General features: G+C 48.6%; 1 protein-coding gene across 3 annotated transcripts in view; it reads right to left on the bottom strand.

Annotated features, from left to right (window-relative positions):
- Positions 1-9084: 9084 nt before the first annotated feature.
- PAPPA (pappalysin 1) overlaps positions 9085-19430 on the bottom strand; it is a 177802-nt gene continuing 167456 nt past the window's right edge. For all 3 annotated transcript variants that reach the window (XM_086475664.1, XM_086475662.1, XM_009955051.2), the window contains one exon: positions 9085-9192. In XM_086475664.1, coding sequence (XP_086331790.1) covers positions 9085-9192 — 108 coding nt within the window. The remainder of the gene's footprint in view (positions 9193-19430) is intronic.

Below are 19430 nucleotides of genomic sequence, written 5' to 3'. Positions count from 1 at the left end.
TTCAGACCTTGTTCAATGTATGTATTGATTTTTTTCTTTTTCACCCCCCTCTTTCTCTCTTTAGTGATTGATTTCCAGACATGTAAACTGGACATAGAAACTGTTGTTCTGACTGTGCATTTCAGCTGGTTGCACTCGGGGGCGTTGTGCATGTGGGGGAGGAACAGAGCTGAACATCGCTCAGCAAATGCAGCCCAGCCAGCAGGAGCGAGCTCCTCGCTGCTCACTGGCCTTATGGGTTGCTCCCATCTTAAGGTCCTTATTGATGCTTAATAGATAGTTCAACACGCAGCCAATTGGTCTGTATAATGCTGTAGAATCACAGAATGGTTTGGGTGGGAAGGGACCTTTAAAGCTCATCCAGTCCAACCCCCCTGCAATGAGCAGGGACATCTTCAACTACATCAGGTTGCTCAGAGCCCCGTCCAATACACACACAACCCATTCAATATGTTGTCAATGAGCCTTTTTATCTACAGTATGTTCCATTGATAGGGCCGTCTGTGATGCGCTTGTACCTATTAATAATGCATTGACCATAGACAAAGATGGTATAGAAAGCATGATGCGCTCTTGCTCGTGCTCTTTCTGTCTCTCTCTCGCTCTCTCTCTCTCTCTCTCTCTCCCTGCTCAAGATATTGCAGTGGATTTTGACAAAATGCAAAACATTTTTTTTTTCACTGACTCACTGATGCTGGTGTAAAAAAAGAAATTAATTTATTCTCATCCTTCAGTCTGTTGCCCCCAAACATCCCATGGATTGTGTGGTGTAGAATTAATTTATTGTTCAAGCCACAGGCCATTTATGCACTAAGGTGTTACTGCCAGACTTTCAAAAGGGGGCCAAGGTGGTACCAGTCAGCACTGTAACTACATCAGGATGGCAAACGGAGCTAGCTGGCACTATGGCCCAGTGCTGACTAAAGCAAATGAAAAGGGAAATGTGTAACCAGGAAAGCATAGCTGGTGTTCAACACTCCTGTCCCCAGGCACCCCCTCCTTGTCCTCTGCCCATGCTCCCAGCCTCTGTGTCTTACCAGGGCTTTCCTGGGGAGTTAAATCATTAATGAGTTGGGGAGTTAACTGGGTTAAAAATGACTCTTGTTAGGATCACAGGTCAATAACTGTCAGGGTTAAATGGCACCTGTCCTCACTGCATGTGCATCCTCAAGGTTTGGAGGTGTCAATGCTGAATCAATTCACATGTTGAAGCTGAATCAATACAGATTTCTCAGTGTAACAGCATAAAGTCCCTTTCCGTGCCTGCCGCATCAGGGTCTGAGCAGGCAGCAGGCTGAGTCCTGCACCCGGCTCCAACGTGAGGATCCCAGTGGAGCAGTAACAGTGCGGGGGTAGTGTTGGCAAAGTGAGGCAACATGGCAGGACCAGCACGGCTGGGACCAAGGGGAGGCAAAGCCTCCGAGGGTGGAAAATCTGCAAAGTCCGTGGGACAGAACGGGATTGAACGACTTTGCCATTAATGGTCAACTTAATTGCCCAGGGAAGCTGCCCTTGGTTGGGGCAGGTGGGCTGCCCAAGCTGTGCGGGGCTGAGCCCTCGGCTGCTGCAGGCTTTGCTGGAGCTGCAGCTCCTCCAGCCCACCCTGCTCACCACAAACACCTGCCGTGGCAACAAAAAGCCACACTTTGGGTGTGGAAGGACCAAAAGTTTCTTAATCCTATTCCTAATCCTATTCATTAGCAAGAACAGACAGCCCTGTGATCTGAGTCCACCCCGGTCCTTTTGGGGCTGTGCATGCCTGTGGGCGTGCAGCTGAGAAGTGTCCATCACCGTGCCGACCAAAACGATGTTACTGGGTGGCAGAGCCTCATTCTCCAGGAGGAGAAAGTCATGCAGCTGCATTGCAGGTGAGCCAGCCCTGAGGAGGGGTTGGGACCGGGACAGGCTGTAACACAGCATGTGTGTGCACATAGGTGTGCGTGTCTCGTGTGTGCTTATACTGGGCACGGGGCTTTACCAGCCCCAGATGTGCACGAGCTCACTCTGCATGCCTTACAAGGCCTTGGTCTGGCGTGGGGGGACTGCAAGCCCAGCTATCGCTTGACCACTGGAGACTCCCTTATCTTTATCTGTGCGTTTCCTTGTGTGTCCAAAGGCTTTGTGCATCGGGATGTTCAGCTCTGCAGCTGCACATCGCTTTCAGCCTTCCTCCCCTCCTAGGTAATACCCCCGAGTCACGGCAAATTCCCATTGGGACTCATTTTCTGGATATCTGCATGTGATGGAGAGAGTTAGCAGAGACCACGGATAACTTAAAAAAAAAAAAAAAAAATTCTTTCTAAAATTACAAGCATCCAACCTTCCATATTTTCAAGCATCTCTCACACCAAAACCTCCACCAGGCACCAGCCTGCTCTGAGCGAAGCAGGACCTGAACTGCCTTGGCAGAACCAAACCTGCTGGGGGTGAACTGGGCTCTTTGGCTGCCACGTGGCTCCGGCCGGCGCTGCCTCCCTCCACCCGCTGTGGCCCTCTCCCGTCAGGGCTCTGCCAAAACACTGGGATTTTCAAAACCCCTGTCCCAAACCAAGCGCTGGAGCTCAGCAGGAGCATGTGGACAGGGTGGCCTGTGCAGCTGTGCAGCCAGATGTGGAACCCCGCAGCCACCCTCACCCCCTGCCCCGGGGTACCCGGTGATGCCGGGGGCCGGCTCGACCGAAAGCAAAGGAGACGCGTCAAGAGCAAGCGGTCCAGTTCAGAACTCTTTAATACAAGCTTATATTGTTTGTGTTTCTGATTCTCTGTTCTCCCAACATCTGGGGACATTAACCCTCATATGTGTGTGAGCATGTGTATGAAGATATATACAAAATCACACAGTTAAATATTTAAGCATACAAGGTATTATATATTTATATAATATAGAACTTTAGGGTATAGGAATCAACAATGGCAAAATATTTCGATGAATCTGACATAACTTTTTTTGAGTGAAACATGACCTGTTTTTGAAAGACCAGAGGAAGTTGTTGCTTATTAAAAGAAAGAGAAAAACCTGTATAAAGAAATTCTGTGAAAATGATTTAAAAAACATCATGAACCAAAAAAAAGGACAACTGTTAAAAACTGTATTGAAAAAAAAAATAAATTAGATGAACAATTGTGTAAATATAAATTAAAAAAGATGACAATCTTAATAAATAAGCTTTACTATTTACATCTTTATATATTGCTTGGAGACTTAAATTAGATCCGTTAAAAACAAACGAACGCAAAATAAAACCCAAAATCGGAGCAGCAAACGTACAGGCGTGAGGTACAGAATTAAGGGTTGAACTGTATTTTGCTTGTTTCTTTTTTTTTTTTCTCTTTTTTACAGTAGACCAGTAGAATTCTTGTGAAAATAGATCCTCAGCACTTCATTGGAGTATTGGTTGACGTGGCTTCCAAAAGGTGCCAAGAAAGATTCCATAATAATAATAATAATAATAATAACCATAATAATCATAATAATTATAACAATAATAAAAAGATACAATATGATACATAAATATGGAAGAGCAGTTGGTAATATGAATACATTTTTCTCTAGACGAGATCACAGTTTTATTTGTAAATATTACACTGATATATATATATAATATTACACATATAATATTATATATATATCATATATATATTTATATATATATTTATATATATAGTACGGCTCAATCCTGCTCCCAGTGAAGTCAACAACAACAACAAAAACCCTTGTTGACTTGATGGGAGCAAAATTCAGCCAATCATCTGCAGACAGGTAAGTAATTACAGAGGCCGTACAATGCAAACTCCGCAATGGTTCCGATTCCCTCTTTAATTGCTGGTGAAATGTTTTGTTAAAGCCCTGGTTCTTTGCACTCAGAAGATGGAAACTGGTGGCTGAATTGTGGCCTCACCAAACGAAGGAAAAACCAAAAGACCAAACCAAACCAGAATGGGAACCAAAGGCAACTTGGACTCATTAGCTCGGCATCTTGACCTAACAGGACTAACTCCACCAACAAGTAGCACCAAGACTCCTCATCTAACACCTGAAGCCAACCCAAGCTCTTGTTTCTGGCCTCAGAGGAAGCGATTATTATTCTTAATGAATCTTGGATATGTAGATCAGGCAAAAAGGGGAAAATTCAGTTTGCCAAACTAAGAAACAAAACGTTAAGCCCCACTTTGCTCCCGCTCAAATGACCAGGGTTTTGAACACTGGTTCCCCGGGTGGCAGGAACAGCCCAACACCAAACCCCTATTGCCCAAACTGACCGTAGCTCCAAGGAAATACATCTTGGGCCACCTGGACCTGCTCCTGCTGAGGTTTTGGTCACGCTCCCACTGAACCCAGTGGTCAAGGTCCTCCAGTGGAAAGGGGACTGTCCCCGGGGCTCCAGTGTGCCCAACACATGAAGTCAGCTGGAGGCAGGGAGATGGCTTTCCCCAGAGGATGGGATGATGTGGAAGAAATGCAAAGCGAGTCAGCTCAGTTCACCACTGAGACCAAAATGGGGCCCACAACCATGAAGATCTCAAGAGCATATCTCAGCCGGGCACATGGTCCTCTCCCAGTGATATGAACATGCCCATTAACTCTCACTGGCGCCTCCAGGGATCGGGCAGGGGAGGGCAAGACGCTGCCGAAAGGCTGGGAATTTCCACAGCATCCAAAAAAGTTCAAAGGCCAAGTCGCCAGCCCCAAAACCCCTTTGAGATCCCAGCCTTGGCTGACTTAACCCCATCCCCTCCTGTCTTCTAGCGTGGCCTCGAATGGGAACGATGGGCTGGAGTGCGGGAAGGGGACGGTCGGCACCCCGCTCCCCGCCGACGGGAACCACCTGTCTGCTCACGTAGCAGCGTTCTCCTTCCCCCCCCTCACTCCCAGTCTCTCGCAGCTCTTCGGGATTCAGACTGTGCAGTGCTTCTGAGTGCAGTAATTAGAGCACAGTGAAATACTGGTTAAATGCGTATGTACAGTTGGATAATGTAAAAATAAGCACAAATACACACTTAAAAAAATAATCTGGAAAAAAAAATAATAATAAACTCCGCCCCCCCTCCCCCCCCCCCTCCCCCCACAAACAACCATATACCAGGGGAAAAAACACCTTAGCCTTAGTTCCTGGACTTACCACAAAGCACAAGGAAAACAAACCCAGACAATGTTATAAAACCTCACGGTACTTCTAGGGAAATCTACACTTAAGTATCTAGCTCTCTACTCAGCTGGCAGAATCAGTATTTTCCTTTCAAACACACAAAAATAGGCTTTGCTCTTCTTGGATTTGGATTATGCGGGTTTTCTTTTCTCCTTTTTATGGTGGGGTTTTTTCTTTTCTTTTCTTCCTCTCTGTAAAGCCTCACTTGTTGTTATTTATTCCCCCACTTGAATCAGTTGCAGCATGAAACTTTTGTTGGCTATTGGGTTTTCTTTTTCATCTGTTTTTTTTCCTCTTTTTCTTTTTCTTTTTTTTTTTTTTTTTTTTCTTTCCTTAAACACAGGTAAAACCTAGAACAAACCGACAGTTACAACCAAGTGAAACCGAAACCGGAAGGGAGGTAGCTGGAACCCGACTCCAAGAGTCCTCTGGTGCCATCCTCCTTTCTCAGCCTGGGGGGGACAGCGGAAGATGCAAGAAAAGCAGGAGGACACCAGCTCAGCCCGTCTGCGAGAGGGTGGGGAGGGAGAGGGGTAGCAGCTGACAAGAGTTTCCCACCCCACCATGCACCATTCACCGCTTTCTGCTCCAGCTTTCCCTCCCGCTGGTCCTGGACACCACCCATAGCCAGGAGGCTGGCTGGTAGCCCCAGGTAGGGTGCAGCCTTGGCTCACGATCTGTGACAGAGAAGATCTTGGCACTAACGTGACCTGGACTTCATGAGCAGCTAAATTTTACCCCCACGAGCACCCTCTCCTCTTCCCCTAAACCTCTTGTTTGATATTGTCCTACACCACTGGGTCAGCGGGTGGAGGTGGCGGGCAATGTCCCTCTCACCCCCAACCCAATGCCCATCACAGTCATCGTGGGTCTTTCCTAGGGACTCCACTGACTACTCAAGGCCCTTACAGTGGTGGCCATCCAGCTGGCCTTGACCCAGGGTCGGAGCACAGGGGACAAGAGCTGAGCAGGTGTCCCATGGCTCCCCCCTCCGCATCCCTCTGGGTGCATCATACAGCACCTGAAACACAGAGGGCAAAGCTTTGCCCCAGTGCGATCTTTTCCCAATGGAAGAAAAAAAAAAAAAGCCACTGGATTTAACGTGACTCAGAGCAGAACTTCTTCTGCTCCCAGTTCTGTCAGCCCCCTTGGAGGAGATGGACAGCACCCACATGGCAGCTGGAAAAAAAAAAAATCGAATAGCAGCATGGAAAGCCCGCCCGTGGGAAAGGGAGTTGGGTCACCCCCGGACTGCAGGAGTGAAGCTGAGGTGTGAGGCTGTGCTGGCAAGAGGCCACCATCGCTCTTGAGCTGAGAAGGGCTCCAACTCGGCAAGGAGAGGCTGGTCCTGGCTGGGCAGAGAAGCTCGGCAGGCCCTGCGCTCCTGGGAGCAGCAAGTGGCAATAAAGCTTATAGAGACCTGTCTCTCCTGGGCAATGTCCTAGGTGGGAAAAGCAGATGGAAACTGTCCTTCATGCTGAGCTGCATCCCCCTGAGAAGGGGATTTTGCAAACTGAGCTGCCATCAGGATGCACACAGGACCTGAACTGAGGGTCCCTGCTTAGGGCGAAACCCAGGTGGGGTGGAGGGGGGAGATCATGCCGAGATGCCTCAGGCATCAAGGACACGATGCTTTAGCAGTTTGAAAGGCTTTCGAGGTTGTGAGCTCTTCTGACAGGCTGGATGGCACATGAACAAACTGCCAACACAAAATGGGAGGACAAAGGGACCAGAAGGAAGCAACTGTTTCACAGTTATTTACTTCCATTGTTAATTAGATGGCAAGGGCAAAAAGTGGAAGTTTTGCTCAGGCCCAGTTTTTGCCACTTGTCTCTATACTGGAGGATGTTCAGCCTAACTCCACGGAAGGAGCCCTGATCCCACTGCACCTCCCTCTCCTGTACACCCGGCACGGTGCGGGCAGAGCCATCTGCACAGCTCCCACGGCCAGGCCTTCTCCAGGAATAACTAGGAGCTTCACAACAGAGAGCTCCTCACCTTCTTAACGACAATCACCTCTCCAGGCCTCTACATTTTAGTTCTTGAGATTCATCTCTGGTTTACACCAACAGAAACAACCCCAACAGTGGGTGACAAGAGCCTGGCACCTTGCACCTACAACTGTGTCAGTTTTCCATTTCTAGTTCTCCTATCCATTTTACATCCATCTCCACGAGCGAAAGGTCCCCTCCCCTTACCCTTCTGCCTTGCTCCAGTGCCTAAATGTTCAATAAAGCAGGAGTAGGGAAAAAATCTTCCCAACCTGTCTTTACCCAGTAGATTGTGCAAGTCAGGGGAGTCCCAAGGAACAGACAGACTTAAGAATTGGAAGGACGCTCTTTTGGGTGTGAGTTCTTCCTAGCAGAGCCCGAAACAGCAGGATACAAGCCCAAGCCACACTGGAAAGATCTCTGGGATTTCCGTGGGATGGGCCATAGCAGCAGCGGCAGCACTGGATGCTGGGCATCTCAGTGACACTGAGTGATGGACCCTATGATGAAATGAGTCCCCAGGGGTCTGTTTCCCTCTGGGCTGAAATGGAAGGATGGAGCTGTATTGACAGGGAAGTGTGAGGCCTGCTGCAGCTAATGCCCCTCCTTCTGGAAGATTACAAGCAGCTAAGCTCCTGGTCTATCAGAAGTGTCCAACCCACTGGCCTGGCAGCTTAATACTGACAAATACGGCCAAAATTCTAATACTGTCTCCTGCGGTCCTTTCCCCACAGCATGTGCCTCCTTCTCCTCTTCCCCTCTCCTGAGAAAACAGGAGCATGCAGCGGTTGTTAGATACAGACTACCAAAACAGCAGGGTGGAGGAGGTCTAGAGAACCACTTGGTTGGGTGGAAACCAGAAAGCAGATTCCTTTGGCTAGCTGGTGTCCTGTTTTCTTGCCCCAATGCTGAGGAAGAGACCAGAGGGTTTGAAAGGCAGGTTGTAGGTAAGCTTTAAGGCAGACTGTTTGGTTGCATGGGGTTGTTTTTCACCCTGTCCTGACACAGTAAGAAAACTAGTTGTATGGGACATAGCAGCAGGAGTAGCAGCAGCAGACATGCTCAAATGACAAGTGTGGGCGCAAGTTACCCTCTCTGCTCCTCAGAAGCAATCATCCACGTTCCTTGATGCCAGTCCTTAGACTTCCCACTCCCTGACTCCACCATGGGACCACCTGCCCATCTCCACACAGAAACGTCGCACCCAGCAGCCCTGCAGCTTGCAGGCAGGCTACAAGGGGACCTTTTGTTGGGTTTTTGAGGGCAGGGGGAGAAGGAGGAGCTGTACAGAAAGGCCACTGCAGTCTGCTGAGCTCCCTGGCTGGAAGTAGCATTCCTGTGAGGAGCAGATGCATCCCACATCTCGAGCTGGCTGGGCGTCTGGCAAGTCACTTGCCAAGAGGCACAGCCCCGTGGAGATCCCACCCCAACCTCAGTGCCCCGAGCATGCGATACCTTGGCATTCAGCATCAGAAAAGGCTCAGCTTGGAGTCCTCCAAGAGCACAGCCTCTTCCATGAATGGTCTGAGTTGTGAGTGCTGGAGAGGGGAAAGTGTTCTCGCATCGATCATCATCTCTCATTCTTTCTTTCTCTACTTATTTCTATAAATATGTGTACATAAATAGCTTGTTTCTCGCCTTGAATCTAGATATGAACTGTTCAAATTAGGTGGGCATAACATGCTGTTTTGATACATGAAAGTCTTCGCGACTCTTGGTTGTTTGTTTCTCATCATCACTATTTAAGATATACTTAATACATAAACCCCTACTTTGAGTTCTCCTTGGACAAAAATTAAAGGCAGACTGGTTGAATTCTAAGGGTCCCTGGTGCAGAAATGCCATCCAGTTGAGCAGCTAAATGTTAAAAACGATACCAAAAGGGATGTGGTGTCTCTCCTAGCCTGCCTTGAGCAGTGTGGTCCTCCATTCCACGTCACTTGGCGTTACCCAAGACTGAAGCCACGGAGGTCTTTCTGATTGTGCTCTTGGGCGTTGGGGTCCCGGCAAGCACACTCTCCTTGTAGGTCACAGGACATAGGGAAGGGAGTAACCTGGGGAAGGAAACCAAAGACACAAAGACATGAAGGAGGGAACACCTACAGCACCCTGGAGAACAAACAAGACCTCTGGAGTGATGCCTTCAGAGATCAGCTGCAGTCTTCAGCTGTGTTAGTTTTCTTTTGTGATTTATTTTAATGCTGAGCTGGTGGTATACTGAGGCCTCAGGTGAGTTATGTCCTTATGGTTGTGAAAAGTGTAAAGGAGAACCTGTTCATCTTGTGCAGTTACTGGTCAGCAAATACTCCCCTGACAGTTCACATCAAGCACATAAACATAGCTGGCTGGGGAGACATGTACTTCTTGGGCAACGCTGGGGCTTTTTGGGGTACTTACCACAAAAATGCTGGGACCACGTTACATGGCCAACCTCTTCTGAAAAGCTATCCTTACCCCAAAGACTACAAACACTAAATGACAGCGAAGTGACAAAACCCTCATCTCACATCACCAACTCAAATGTTCACCAGCTCCAGCCTCCCCATAGCACTCCTACCCACCCCCAGCTTGGGGGTTTTGGCAAACTCTGCTCCTGGGCCATAATCTCCCCTCTGTAGGGTGTCATTTTGCAGAAGGGCCCCATGGCTTGGGTGCTGCTGTTGTGCCTAGGTCCACTTGTGCCTTTAACTATGAATGTTCTTGGTTTCAATTCCTCAGGAACTGAACCAAACACTGCCCAGCAGATGAGTGAAGCTGCAGTCCAGCAGAGACTTCTCTAAATACCTCTTGTGTTTAAGGTCAAGAGATGCAGCTAACGGGCACTGAGGAACAGCAAAGGAATGCAAGCGAGAGACTGCTACGTGCATGATCTGTCATCTGCCTGCGATCTCTCTGGAGAAGTGTGGGAAGGAGCTGAAACAATAGCCTGCAGTGCCTGGCTAGTGGAAGTTGATTTTGGCCTATTGCATCACAGTATTTACATAAAGAAAAGGGGGTGGCAGTGGAACAGTGTCTCGCTTGCCCTGAAGTGAATTCCCAAGAACTTCTCCCATCTGCACAGACTGAGCAAATGACCTCATTTCCCTCCTTTACACTCCTTCCAAGACAGTGCCACAACCTGTTCAAACGTCCCCGGCAAGGGCTGCACACGCGTGCTCCGTCTGCTTCCCTTGGCTTTGCTGCCACATATTTGCTCTCTCTTTCATAAACACTTTTCTCCAGGCTATGAAGCCTGGGTCGGCCTGTTCCCTATGTGTCATCAACAGCACAACTAGGAATGTGGACCAAGCACTGTGCGCGAACACACAGCTGTCATTTCCACCTAGACCTTCCATACGTGTCCCTGCATGTCCACCTCTAGCATGCCTTTCTCCTGACGCGCACAAGAACGGGATGGAGGGGTGTGGATCTTTATTTCACAACTGGGGAGCCTAAGGCAGGGACATGCTGACAGAGACATTAACTAGCCGACGCTCATCACCAAATCAGGGTTTAGAGAGCCTCCTCCCCTTGCTTTTGACTTCATTCCCAGAAGACCTGACCCTCCAGGTAGAATAGGGTGACGACTCTTCATCAAGCCATGGCCTTGGTGATTTACAAGCTAAATAACCAACCAGTGAATAATGTGAATCTACAATTAATCCACAGTTGTGTAAATGTGGAGGTTGTAAAGAAAAGAGATAGTCCAAAAAGTTAAAAGCAAATGAATTCAAATAATTGGAAACTAAAGAATTTTATAATAAACTGCAGAAAACAATAGGAGCTTAAGGGTCACTTGATCCAACAGAAGCCAGCCAGAGCAGGACTGTCTCCTATCACAGTGTTATGAATATTCTTAGATAGGAAAACAGAGAAGTCTGCAAACAATGGGATTTGGGGAGGAGGCTGAAGAGGGATCGTTTAATGACTGAATTAAAATACTGGAAAAAAAAGAAAAGATTAAAAAGAAAATACTTTTTTTGTTCAATGCAGAAGGAAACATTTTGGTTTAGATTATCCACCACAGTTCAGGTTTGACCTTTCCTTCAAGACATACAAATAAAAAAGGCTATTTCAGAGTAAAAGTTATGCCTTGAAATAAAGACTTATTTCACTTTGAAAATGCTCAAACAAAACACTTAAGTATGCCTGGAGTTCTCCCCTATTTTTATTTTTTTAGTCCTGAGTCATTCAGTGCAATCTGGATTTGGCAATGACTTTGACTTAAAAAATCCTCCCTGTTGTACAACGAAGCTACTGGTTGGAGGCGAGACCTGGGAACCTGATTCTTTAATTTGTCTTGATCAAGCTTTTTCCTCTCCCTGGCCTGGATTCACTGTATTTGTCTGTAACATTCTAACAAAAGTGATTAAGTAGCTCCTGCATTCAAAGGAGAGAGGCAGGCTCACAGAGAAGGAGGATACATGTTTTGCACTGAACACAGGACAACCACTCACCCAACTCAGGCATTTCAGTAAAGTGGCTGAAATTAGCTGTGACATCCTACTGCACTTTGTCTCTGCTGCTGTCCAGTCCCTCCAGGTGGGACAGTGAAACGCGTTGCAGGCACAGAGATCCCAGAAATGCTACCATTTCACTTGTGGGAACATCAGAGCCAAGAGTGAAAGCCCTGCACAACCGTGTCTCCAAACTACCAGCTCATGCTCCCCTAACCTACTCTGTGGGCTGTGCTGAAATAGTGGCCTTAGAAACCCAAACTGGCATGAGTTTGATGTTGCCTTGAAGTGATCTACCTTCTTCATTCGCTCTCCTCCCATTTCTCCTTGAATCCCTTTGTTTTCCCCTTTGTTTTCTGTCACTGTAAGCGTGTGCTCAGCACTGGAGCAACTTGAATAAAAAGTGCATGTAAGAGACTAGATCACTCTACATTGCAGCAAATTTCTGGTGAGATGGAGCCAGTAGAGAAGAAATGTCTTGCCATGTGTTGTCCTCTAGAAACCCTCTGGTCTCCCGATACTGGTCATGGACAGAAAAGCAGAAGCTTCCTCTCTGGGGCAGAGTTGTGGCCCCAAGAGCAGATAGTTTCATGGCTCAGCAGCAGTCCACAGCAGTGGGTAGCCTGAGAGTAAGAGGGTTTCTTCCTGATCAGATTAGCCTTATTCAGTTTATGTCCCTTACAGAGGTTTTTTTATGCAATTTGATTTTTACAGTGCTATTGTCCAGATAGATGAATTGTTTTGTCTTATGGCAGTGAGCTCCAGAGATCAGTTTTCTATTATGTGAAAAGACAGAGATTTCTGTGGGTAACGAGCACATCCACAGTCATATTAGACAAGATGAAATTCTCCAAACGCTTAGCAGTAATACAGGGTTTCCACTTTAAACAACATCTACAACAAATACGCATTTGAGTTCCCCAAGGTCCTGATTTCCACAAGTCCATATGGAATCTAACCTCCGCACAGCATCTACTAGGATTGTCCCAAGTACCCAACTCAGAGAAACCACAAAACCCCTCAGAAGAAGGACTGTTAATTGCCTTGGGCTTGTGCAGTGATAGCCCTCTGGAGTACAGAGCCATGAACAAAGTTGCTGGATGTGCTAGAAATAATAAATGCTGAACCTATTTCTGAATGATAGCCCATTTAGGTGTGGAGCCCAGACATACATACTCCAAGATTGACTGCTTCTTTTCTTTTTAAATAGGCCTGTGAAAGCCCAACTCATTAACAGAATGTATGACCTGTACTGAAATTTCCAGATATACCCATTGTAAAGCCAGTATTAAAGAATCAGCTCTTCTTCCACACATCAAGTCCTGAATTTCACCTACATCTATCTCCCCTTGTAGAAAACCTTGCTGATATCTAGGAGGGAAGGGAGAAAAAGCTAAAAATTAAGTTTAGGGCCTGGTTTGGTCATTTGATGACGTAGTGCAGGACATTTCCTCCTCAGACTAACTAAAAGAGGTTGAAAAAGGCCCAACTACTCAGCTCCACATGCCTACACGCATCCCTTACACACACACATCTGCTGGAGATGATCCAGAACAGAGCCACAGCGTGGATCAACAGCATGCAGGGGAATGTGGGTCACACCTGAACCACACTGGACCACAAAACTATCTCTCTTCAAGAGAAAACAGACACAACCTGAATCATGTCCATCACCCCGGGAGCATGCACTCTGCTCTGAACCTAAAGGAGCAATCACAGCGGGTGTAGGCTTGTGGGCTAGGCAGGAGGCTGGCACAGACATCGGAGGTGTAACGCACAGGAGGTCTGAGATACCTCTGCTTCAACCAACTCACCACCCATTCTGTGCAGTGTATGAACCCATACTTCCACTCTCCACAAAAGTATGGTAGCCCTAAGCATCCTCTCCCACGCTAGGTGATGAGACCCAGGATAAAACCCAACCTCCCTCTTGAAAACAGGGGCACATTTGTCCTTGATGCCACACTCCCAACTACGGGAACAAAGACAACAATACAACAGACCAGTGCAGAATTAGGATCCAGGTCAGGAAACGAGTGAGAGGCCACAAATCCTCGCTACAAGGCACCTATCTGAAGAGGCTGGTGACATCCCAAGGCAGACCCCTGCTGAGAAAGGCCAGTCTCTATGGAACTGGTGGGAATGTTGACAGGAGAAAGCCCAGACAGGTACAGGGAGGGATGGGAAAGTTCTGCGAAGGGCTGGAGCTCATCCCTCACGCAGGCTCTATCAGGCTGACCTGTCTGTACCTCCCATCCAGCGCACTTGGGGCTGGTTCACAGCAGCAGCAGGGAGGCAGAATAAGGCCTGGGGAAGGGCAGCGGTTGCCGGTGCAGGGGCGGGGTGGTGGTGGTGGGTGTGTGTGTGGTGGGAAGCAGAGGAGGAGGGCTGCAAAGTGTTGGGAAACAGCCTGTTGTTCGATTTCAGCCCTGAAGTGTTTGCGAAATCTCCCAGACGAGCCTAACTGGAAATGCGAAGGCCCCGCTGCAGACAGAGCCTCTGCGGCCGAGCGTGGCCTGTCGAGATAAGCGTGGCAGGCTGTGCTGAGTGTCACAGCCCCCCGCCTCCTGAGACCCTCGCAGCTCAAACACCAGGGAAGTATTTTGCTCCCTGACAAGGCCCTTGTGGGACAAAAATGCATCTTGTAAGGATCTTCTCAGTGGTTTTCGGCATTCAGGTCACCAGGGCTGTTTTGAGATAATGGAACAAGAGCGAGCCCCCTTTTAACTCTGGGGGCTGGTATGCAGGTTCACACCTAGGGCACCACTCCAGAGGGCCTGGGAAAGGCGAAGGTGAAACTCGCAGGAAACCTCCTCCCTGTTCAGCTCATACAGTTTCGAAGGCTTGAATTGTTGTTAACCACCCCACCGTAAACTGGACTTTCCCCCATTAAAGCCAGCAAATATGGTGTAACACGACATAGCTCAGCTGAACCCAACAGATGCTCCTCTCTCTCCATCAGGTATAAATCTGGAGCGGCCTCACCAGAACCGGTGGAAGCAGGATGGCCCAAAGCCAGCAGGGATCCTGGGGAAAGCCCTGCCCGCACCGAGCCCCGCATCCCCGCCTGCCCGCCGAGCGGAGCGAGGGAGCCCGTTTGCCAAACCACATGGAGCTCAGTTGCTCAGCAATCAGCTGTGCTTCCTACCCTCGTGCTACTGATTGTGCAAACATGAATGTAATTACTCTAAATAATCACCAAAGATTTAATAGGAGCCAGACCACACAGAGGCCAAATAGCTGGCGGTGGAGCAGGGAAGGTTTGTTCACTGGTTTTTGTAACACTTGCTAATGAAGTGAGGTCGGATAGCAAAGCAAACACCCTCCACTAGCACGTCCCCTGGGAACGCTGTATGTTGTGGGAAGCCCCATGTCCCTTGAAGCCAAGAACGTTCTCTCAGGATGGGCAACATGTGCTACTACCATCACTGCTTTTAATCTATCGCTGCCTGGAAAGCCTCCCTGAACGATTATGAAACCAAGCTCTTAGCCCCAAAATAAGCTCCCATCCCAACCAACCATGACTGAAACTCTTCTCACATGGCCAACAGCTAGCCACTGAGGCTGCGACCACCAGCTCATGGGTAAGTGAGTTCACCCACACGCCTGGGTGAACCAATGCGCTCGGAGCACGCAGCAGCACTCGGCTGCTTCCAGAGGCATGAAGCAACAGTCCGCATCGTATCCATCCTTCCTTCCTCCGTGCTCACCCACCATTCACTGCATCTCGGCAGATAATTATAGAGCTGACAAACACACCCAGCCGGGGACATTCAAGTTGCTGGGAGCAGCATCGTGGCAGGAACGTTAATTCTTCTGGATAAGCAGAATTTTCTCAGCCAGGGTGGTCACTTAGGCTGCTAATTGCATGAGCTGCCTCAAACCCGTGTTCTGCCGATGGAGCAAGACCTGAGATTCCCCAAGACAGGTCTATGTTGCAGTTAGAGAGCTGCAAGAAGGCGCTTATTTCTCCACAATACTGAGAAGTGGTTATTTCTGTTGTCGTAGGGGTAGGAGTGCAGCAGACCCCCCCTTTCTGGGGAGACAGGGACAGTCTTTGGAAATCCCTGCTGGAGCCAGCAGCAGCCCCTCAGTTCAAAGCTCCTTTCTTTAGGCCTTGAATTCTCGGCCATAAAGTCTCTGAAGAGGTTTTGATAACTTGCCTATCTCTCAGATAAGCAAAGCTTTGGATGAATCCCACACGGTCCTCTATCTACAGCAAGTCCTCATTTGTTTTCCGCCGAGGCACTTGCTGGTTTTCCTCTCCAAGGTGTTGGACAGAAATGTCAAGAGGCTGAAGGGGCGGGAGGATTTTTCCTTTTCTTTTCTAAGTGCTATGGGGCAAAGCAGTTAAGGGAAAACCTGAGTGATAACTGAGTGAGACAGGTTTTTCTCATGGGAGCTGTAGGTTTATCCCTTATGCGACAAAAAGAAAAGGCAGAGAGGAAAGACAGATGAAAGTTTGCTCTTTGAAATGGTTTAAGTTGGGGGAACTTTAAACATTCTGTGTATTTAGATCTGCATGGCCCAGACTGCAGGACCTTCAACTAAGCAAATCTGTGATCTGAGTCTGGAACAAAGTACATAAGCAGAGCCTAAAGAGAGACATTTCTGATTTCTGCGAGGCCTTTCTAGACAGCCTTGTCCAGGGAAAATTTGTGAAAGGGAAGGGGAAGAGAAAAGAAGTGAAGGAGAACAGTGACTGGAGAAACAAACCAGAAAAGAAGCAGCCATAGCCTCTCTCCCTGCAATGCTGCACACCCCAGGAGCTCCTCGCAGGTGGCCGCCAGCCCAGAGACAGCCAGTTATGCCCAAGTTATTTATTTTTCTCACTTTGGCAGCGTCACGTATGAAATGCTTTAAAACATAGTATCTTCTTTTATCTGCGGCAGGTTACAAAGCAAGAAGCAGCTTCCTAGAGCAGCCAGGCAGAAGGGAGCTGGCAACCTGTGCTGGGTCAGGAGGGTAGGAAGATTAAAAGGAGATGGGATTTTGCTTTGTCCTTCACAGAAGACTTTATCCCCTCCAGATACACAACAGAAGCTTTCTCTCCCTTGGAGGTTGGCCGGCAATGGCCTTCCTGTCTCTCAAAGCTGCTCCTGGGTCACGCACAGGGCAAGCTGTGAGCAGCGCAGCCCCGTCCTCTGCCCCGACTGCAAACGCCGCCACCGGCCCCCTGCTCCCCGCGCAGCCCACCTGCCCGGGGCCGCGCTGCCAGGCACCGCAGGACGCGCCTCCCCGCTTGCCTGGGTGGCACTCGTCCCCGCGCCAGCCCTGGCTTCTCGCCCGCTGCAGGGGGACGCTGAGCAATTAGCGCACAACAAATAATTAAGCTGATGAATGTCTCTTTTTCCTGCTTGCTGACTGCAGTTGCCTCGAATTTATGCCCAGAATATGACTGAATTTATTCATTGCCATTTGTAGCATTCAAAAGAGATCTTTAATGATTTCTTTTAAGCTCTCTAGCCTGACTGTGAATAGTGCAGGGCAAATACTCATTATTTCCTATCTCAGCAGCAGCGCTGATTAGTCGGCGGCTGGTCAGATAAGTCACACCGCTCCGTTCCCCTCTCGCTGCAGAAATGCACAAGGACATTTGCTGCTAATGCTCAAATGCAAAGGGAAAACACGGCCCAAGCGAATGCTGCATTCAAGTCTCTTGTGCATTTTCAGGGCAACAAAACAGGAGCGTGCAAAATCTCACAGAAAGTGAGAGGGCTCAGAATTAAAGTGAATGGGTTGAATAATTTTGCTTTCATGCAGCTGGTTCATCATGTGCAGCTGAAAGTGCATTTGGGAGGGTAGTGGGATTGCAGAGAAACTTAAGTCTTGACAGTTTGCGGACATTAAAGATCTGAAGCCAGCTCTTACTTGACTGTTAACTCCTGCATCTTCACATGATGCAATGTTAATCTTCAGCCCTTTCCTAAAATAACGTGCGGAGTTGCTATGTTCTGTTAAATGTGAACCATGTGTCACCTCAGCAATGGTTGCAATGGTGAAAAGATGATAAATCTAAAGCTTGTAAAATGTCCTGTGACATTTTGGGAGAAAAACAGGTGTTGCATAAATGTTAGACATTTATGGGTAAACTTGAAGGGGCTTTAAAAGACTGACACATCTGCCACATAGTATGTAACCTTGAAAGAAAAGGAGCAAAGCAGTTTCTTTCAAGTGTCTCGCTCTGTCTACAACCGTATGAAAATACATCCTCATCTGGTATTGGAATTAACGGAGCTGGACTCACCCCTCCCTATGTCTCCTCCAGGTTTTTGGCTTTTACACCCAATGTGTATTTTAAAACTGTGCCTTTTTAAGTAGGTGGCAAACTGTGCTGGAAGGATTTGGTATGCGGAGTATTTTTATTCAGCTCCCTTTTCTCTCACCTTTCATTGTTTTTCCCTTTGGAATATCTCCTGTAACGCTCCACTCATAAACCTCTTCAAAGGCAGGGCTGTATTTGAACAGCCTTGCCTGAAATCTGGTCTCAGTCAAAGGCCTCAGACGGGAAAATAACTCGCAGAGCCGAGACCCGCGGCCCCACGGCTGCTGCCGCAGGTGTCGGCGGCTGCTTTGCAGGCAGAGAGGTGCTGCCTGCCGCCTCTTCGGCTTTGACTCCACAGCCCCGCTGGCTGGGTTATTATTCCCCCCTTTACCCTATAAATGTAATAAACTGGGATTTAGCATCTTGCTTTTGGCATGGAAGATCCAAGAAGAAGGTGGTTTTCTTACTGCTCCCAAGGGTCTTGTTCAGCTCCTGGGATGCTGTTGGTGTTTTGGGAGAGAGGAGACCATTTTGGAAGCTGAATGCGTGCCGAGGAAGTGATGGGCTCTGTGGTTCAGCCCTCAAACCGTGTGATCTCTAGGGTGGGTGTTCCGACAGTGCGAACTAGGGCAAGTCTAATTTCCCCGGTCACAAAGATATAGCTCCCAGTCAAGTCCGTGGAAGCAGACTTGGCTCCAAGACCTCCCCCTCCATGCGGGAAATCCATCAGACGCGTGACCAGCTGCCTGTCTCTGAACTATTTGCCCTTTGCATCGGGCAGTTTTAGAAACCGGTAACTGATTGGGCTACAAAACCCTTTCCCCTCCTGGGTGGTCACTTCATTGCTGGGTGGCAGCGAAGCAGCAGATATTTTGAGCGTGACTCGCCTGGCTGGTAAGTGCTCGCGACTCTGTGCAGATCCCACTCTGTCTCAGCTCCCTGCCCAGCAATAAATTCTGCTCCCAAACCTTAATCCTATCCCTCTCCCCCTCAATTCAGTGCTCACATCCCTTGTGTTTCAGTCCTGTCCCCACCCCAGCAATACATTGTGCCCTTAGCTCCTGTCTTGACGGGGCTGGTTTGGGTTGGTCCCCTCCCAGCACCTCACTTCCATTCCTCTGGCATCTCTTGGGATTTTTCAACCCCTGCTCTCAAGGCTGGAGGCACTGAGATAAAGTTTCCCAGGTAGGCTGTTGTATGAGAAGACCTTTGCCATGCTGGGCTACCAGGCACTTCCAGCTCTGCCCTCCCAGCTGGTGGGCCTTTGAGGCCAGAGAGCAAGCTGTGCTTGCCCTTGGGCTGCTCCTCCCAAGGAGGTGGAAAATCAACCAGAGGTAGGAACCTCTTCTTGGAGACAACGCTGAAGACGAGCCGCTGTCTGTCACCCTGCTCGTCTCCGCTGTGGTCATTTCAGCAGGGAGCCCTGTACGGGCTCTCCATGCCCTACACCAGCCTTGGGGAACAGTGGAGCTCACCTGCCCGTGCTTCCCTCCCAGCACGTGGCTTGCAGGGCCAGTTGCAAAAGAAACAGCCATGCAGGGCAAAATTTGTGCAAAAAAGCACATTAAAGAAAACTGCCTCTTCTCAACGG

The sequence above is a fragment of the Leptosomus discolor genome, chromosome 19, assembly GCF_034619465.1.
Source record: "Leptosomus discolor isolate bLepDis1 chromosome 19, bLepDis1.hap2, whole genome shotgun sequence".
Classification (NCBI taxonomy): Eukaryota; Metazoa; Chordata; class Aves; order Leptosomiformes; family Leptosomidae; genus Leptosomus; species Leptosomus discolor.
This window is presented reverse-complemented; position numbering and strand designations above follow the sequence as displayed.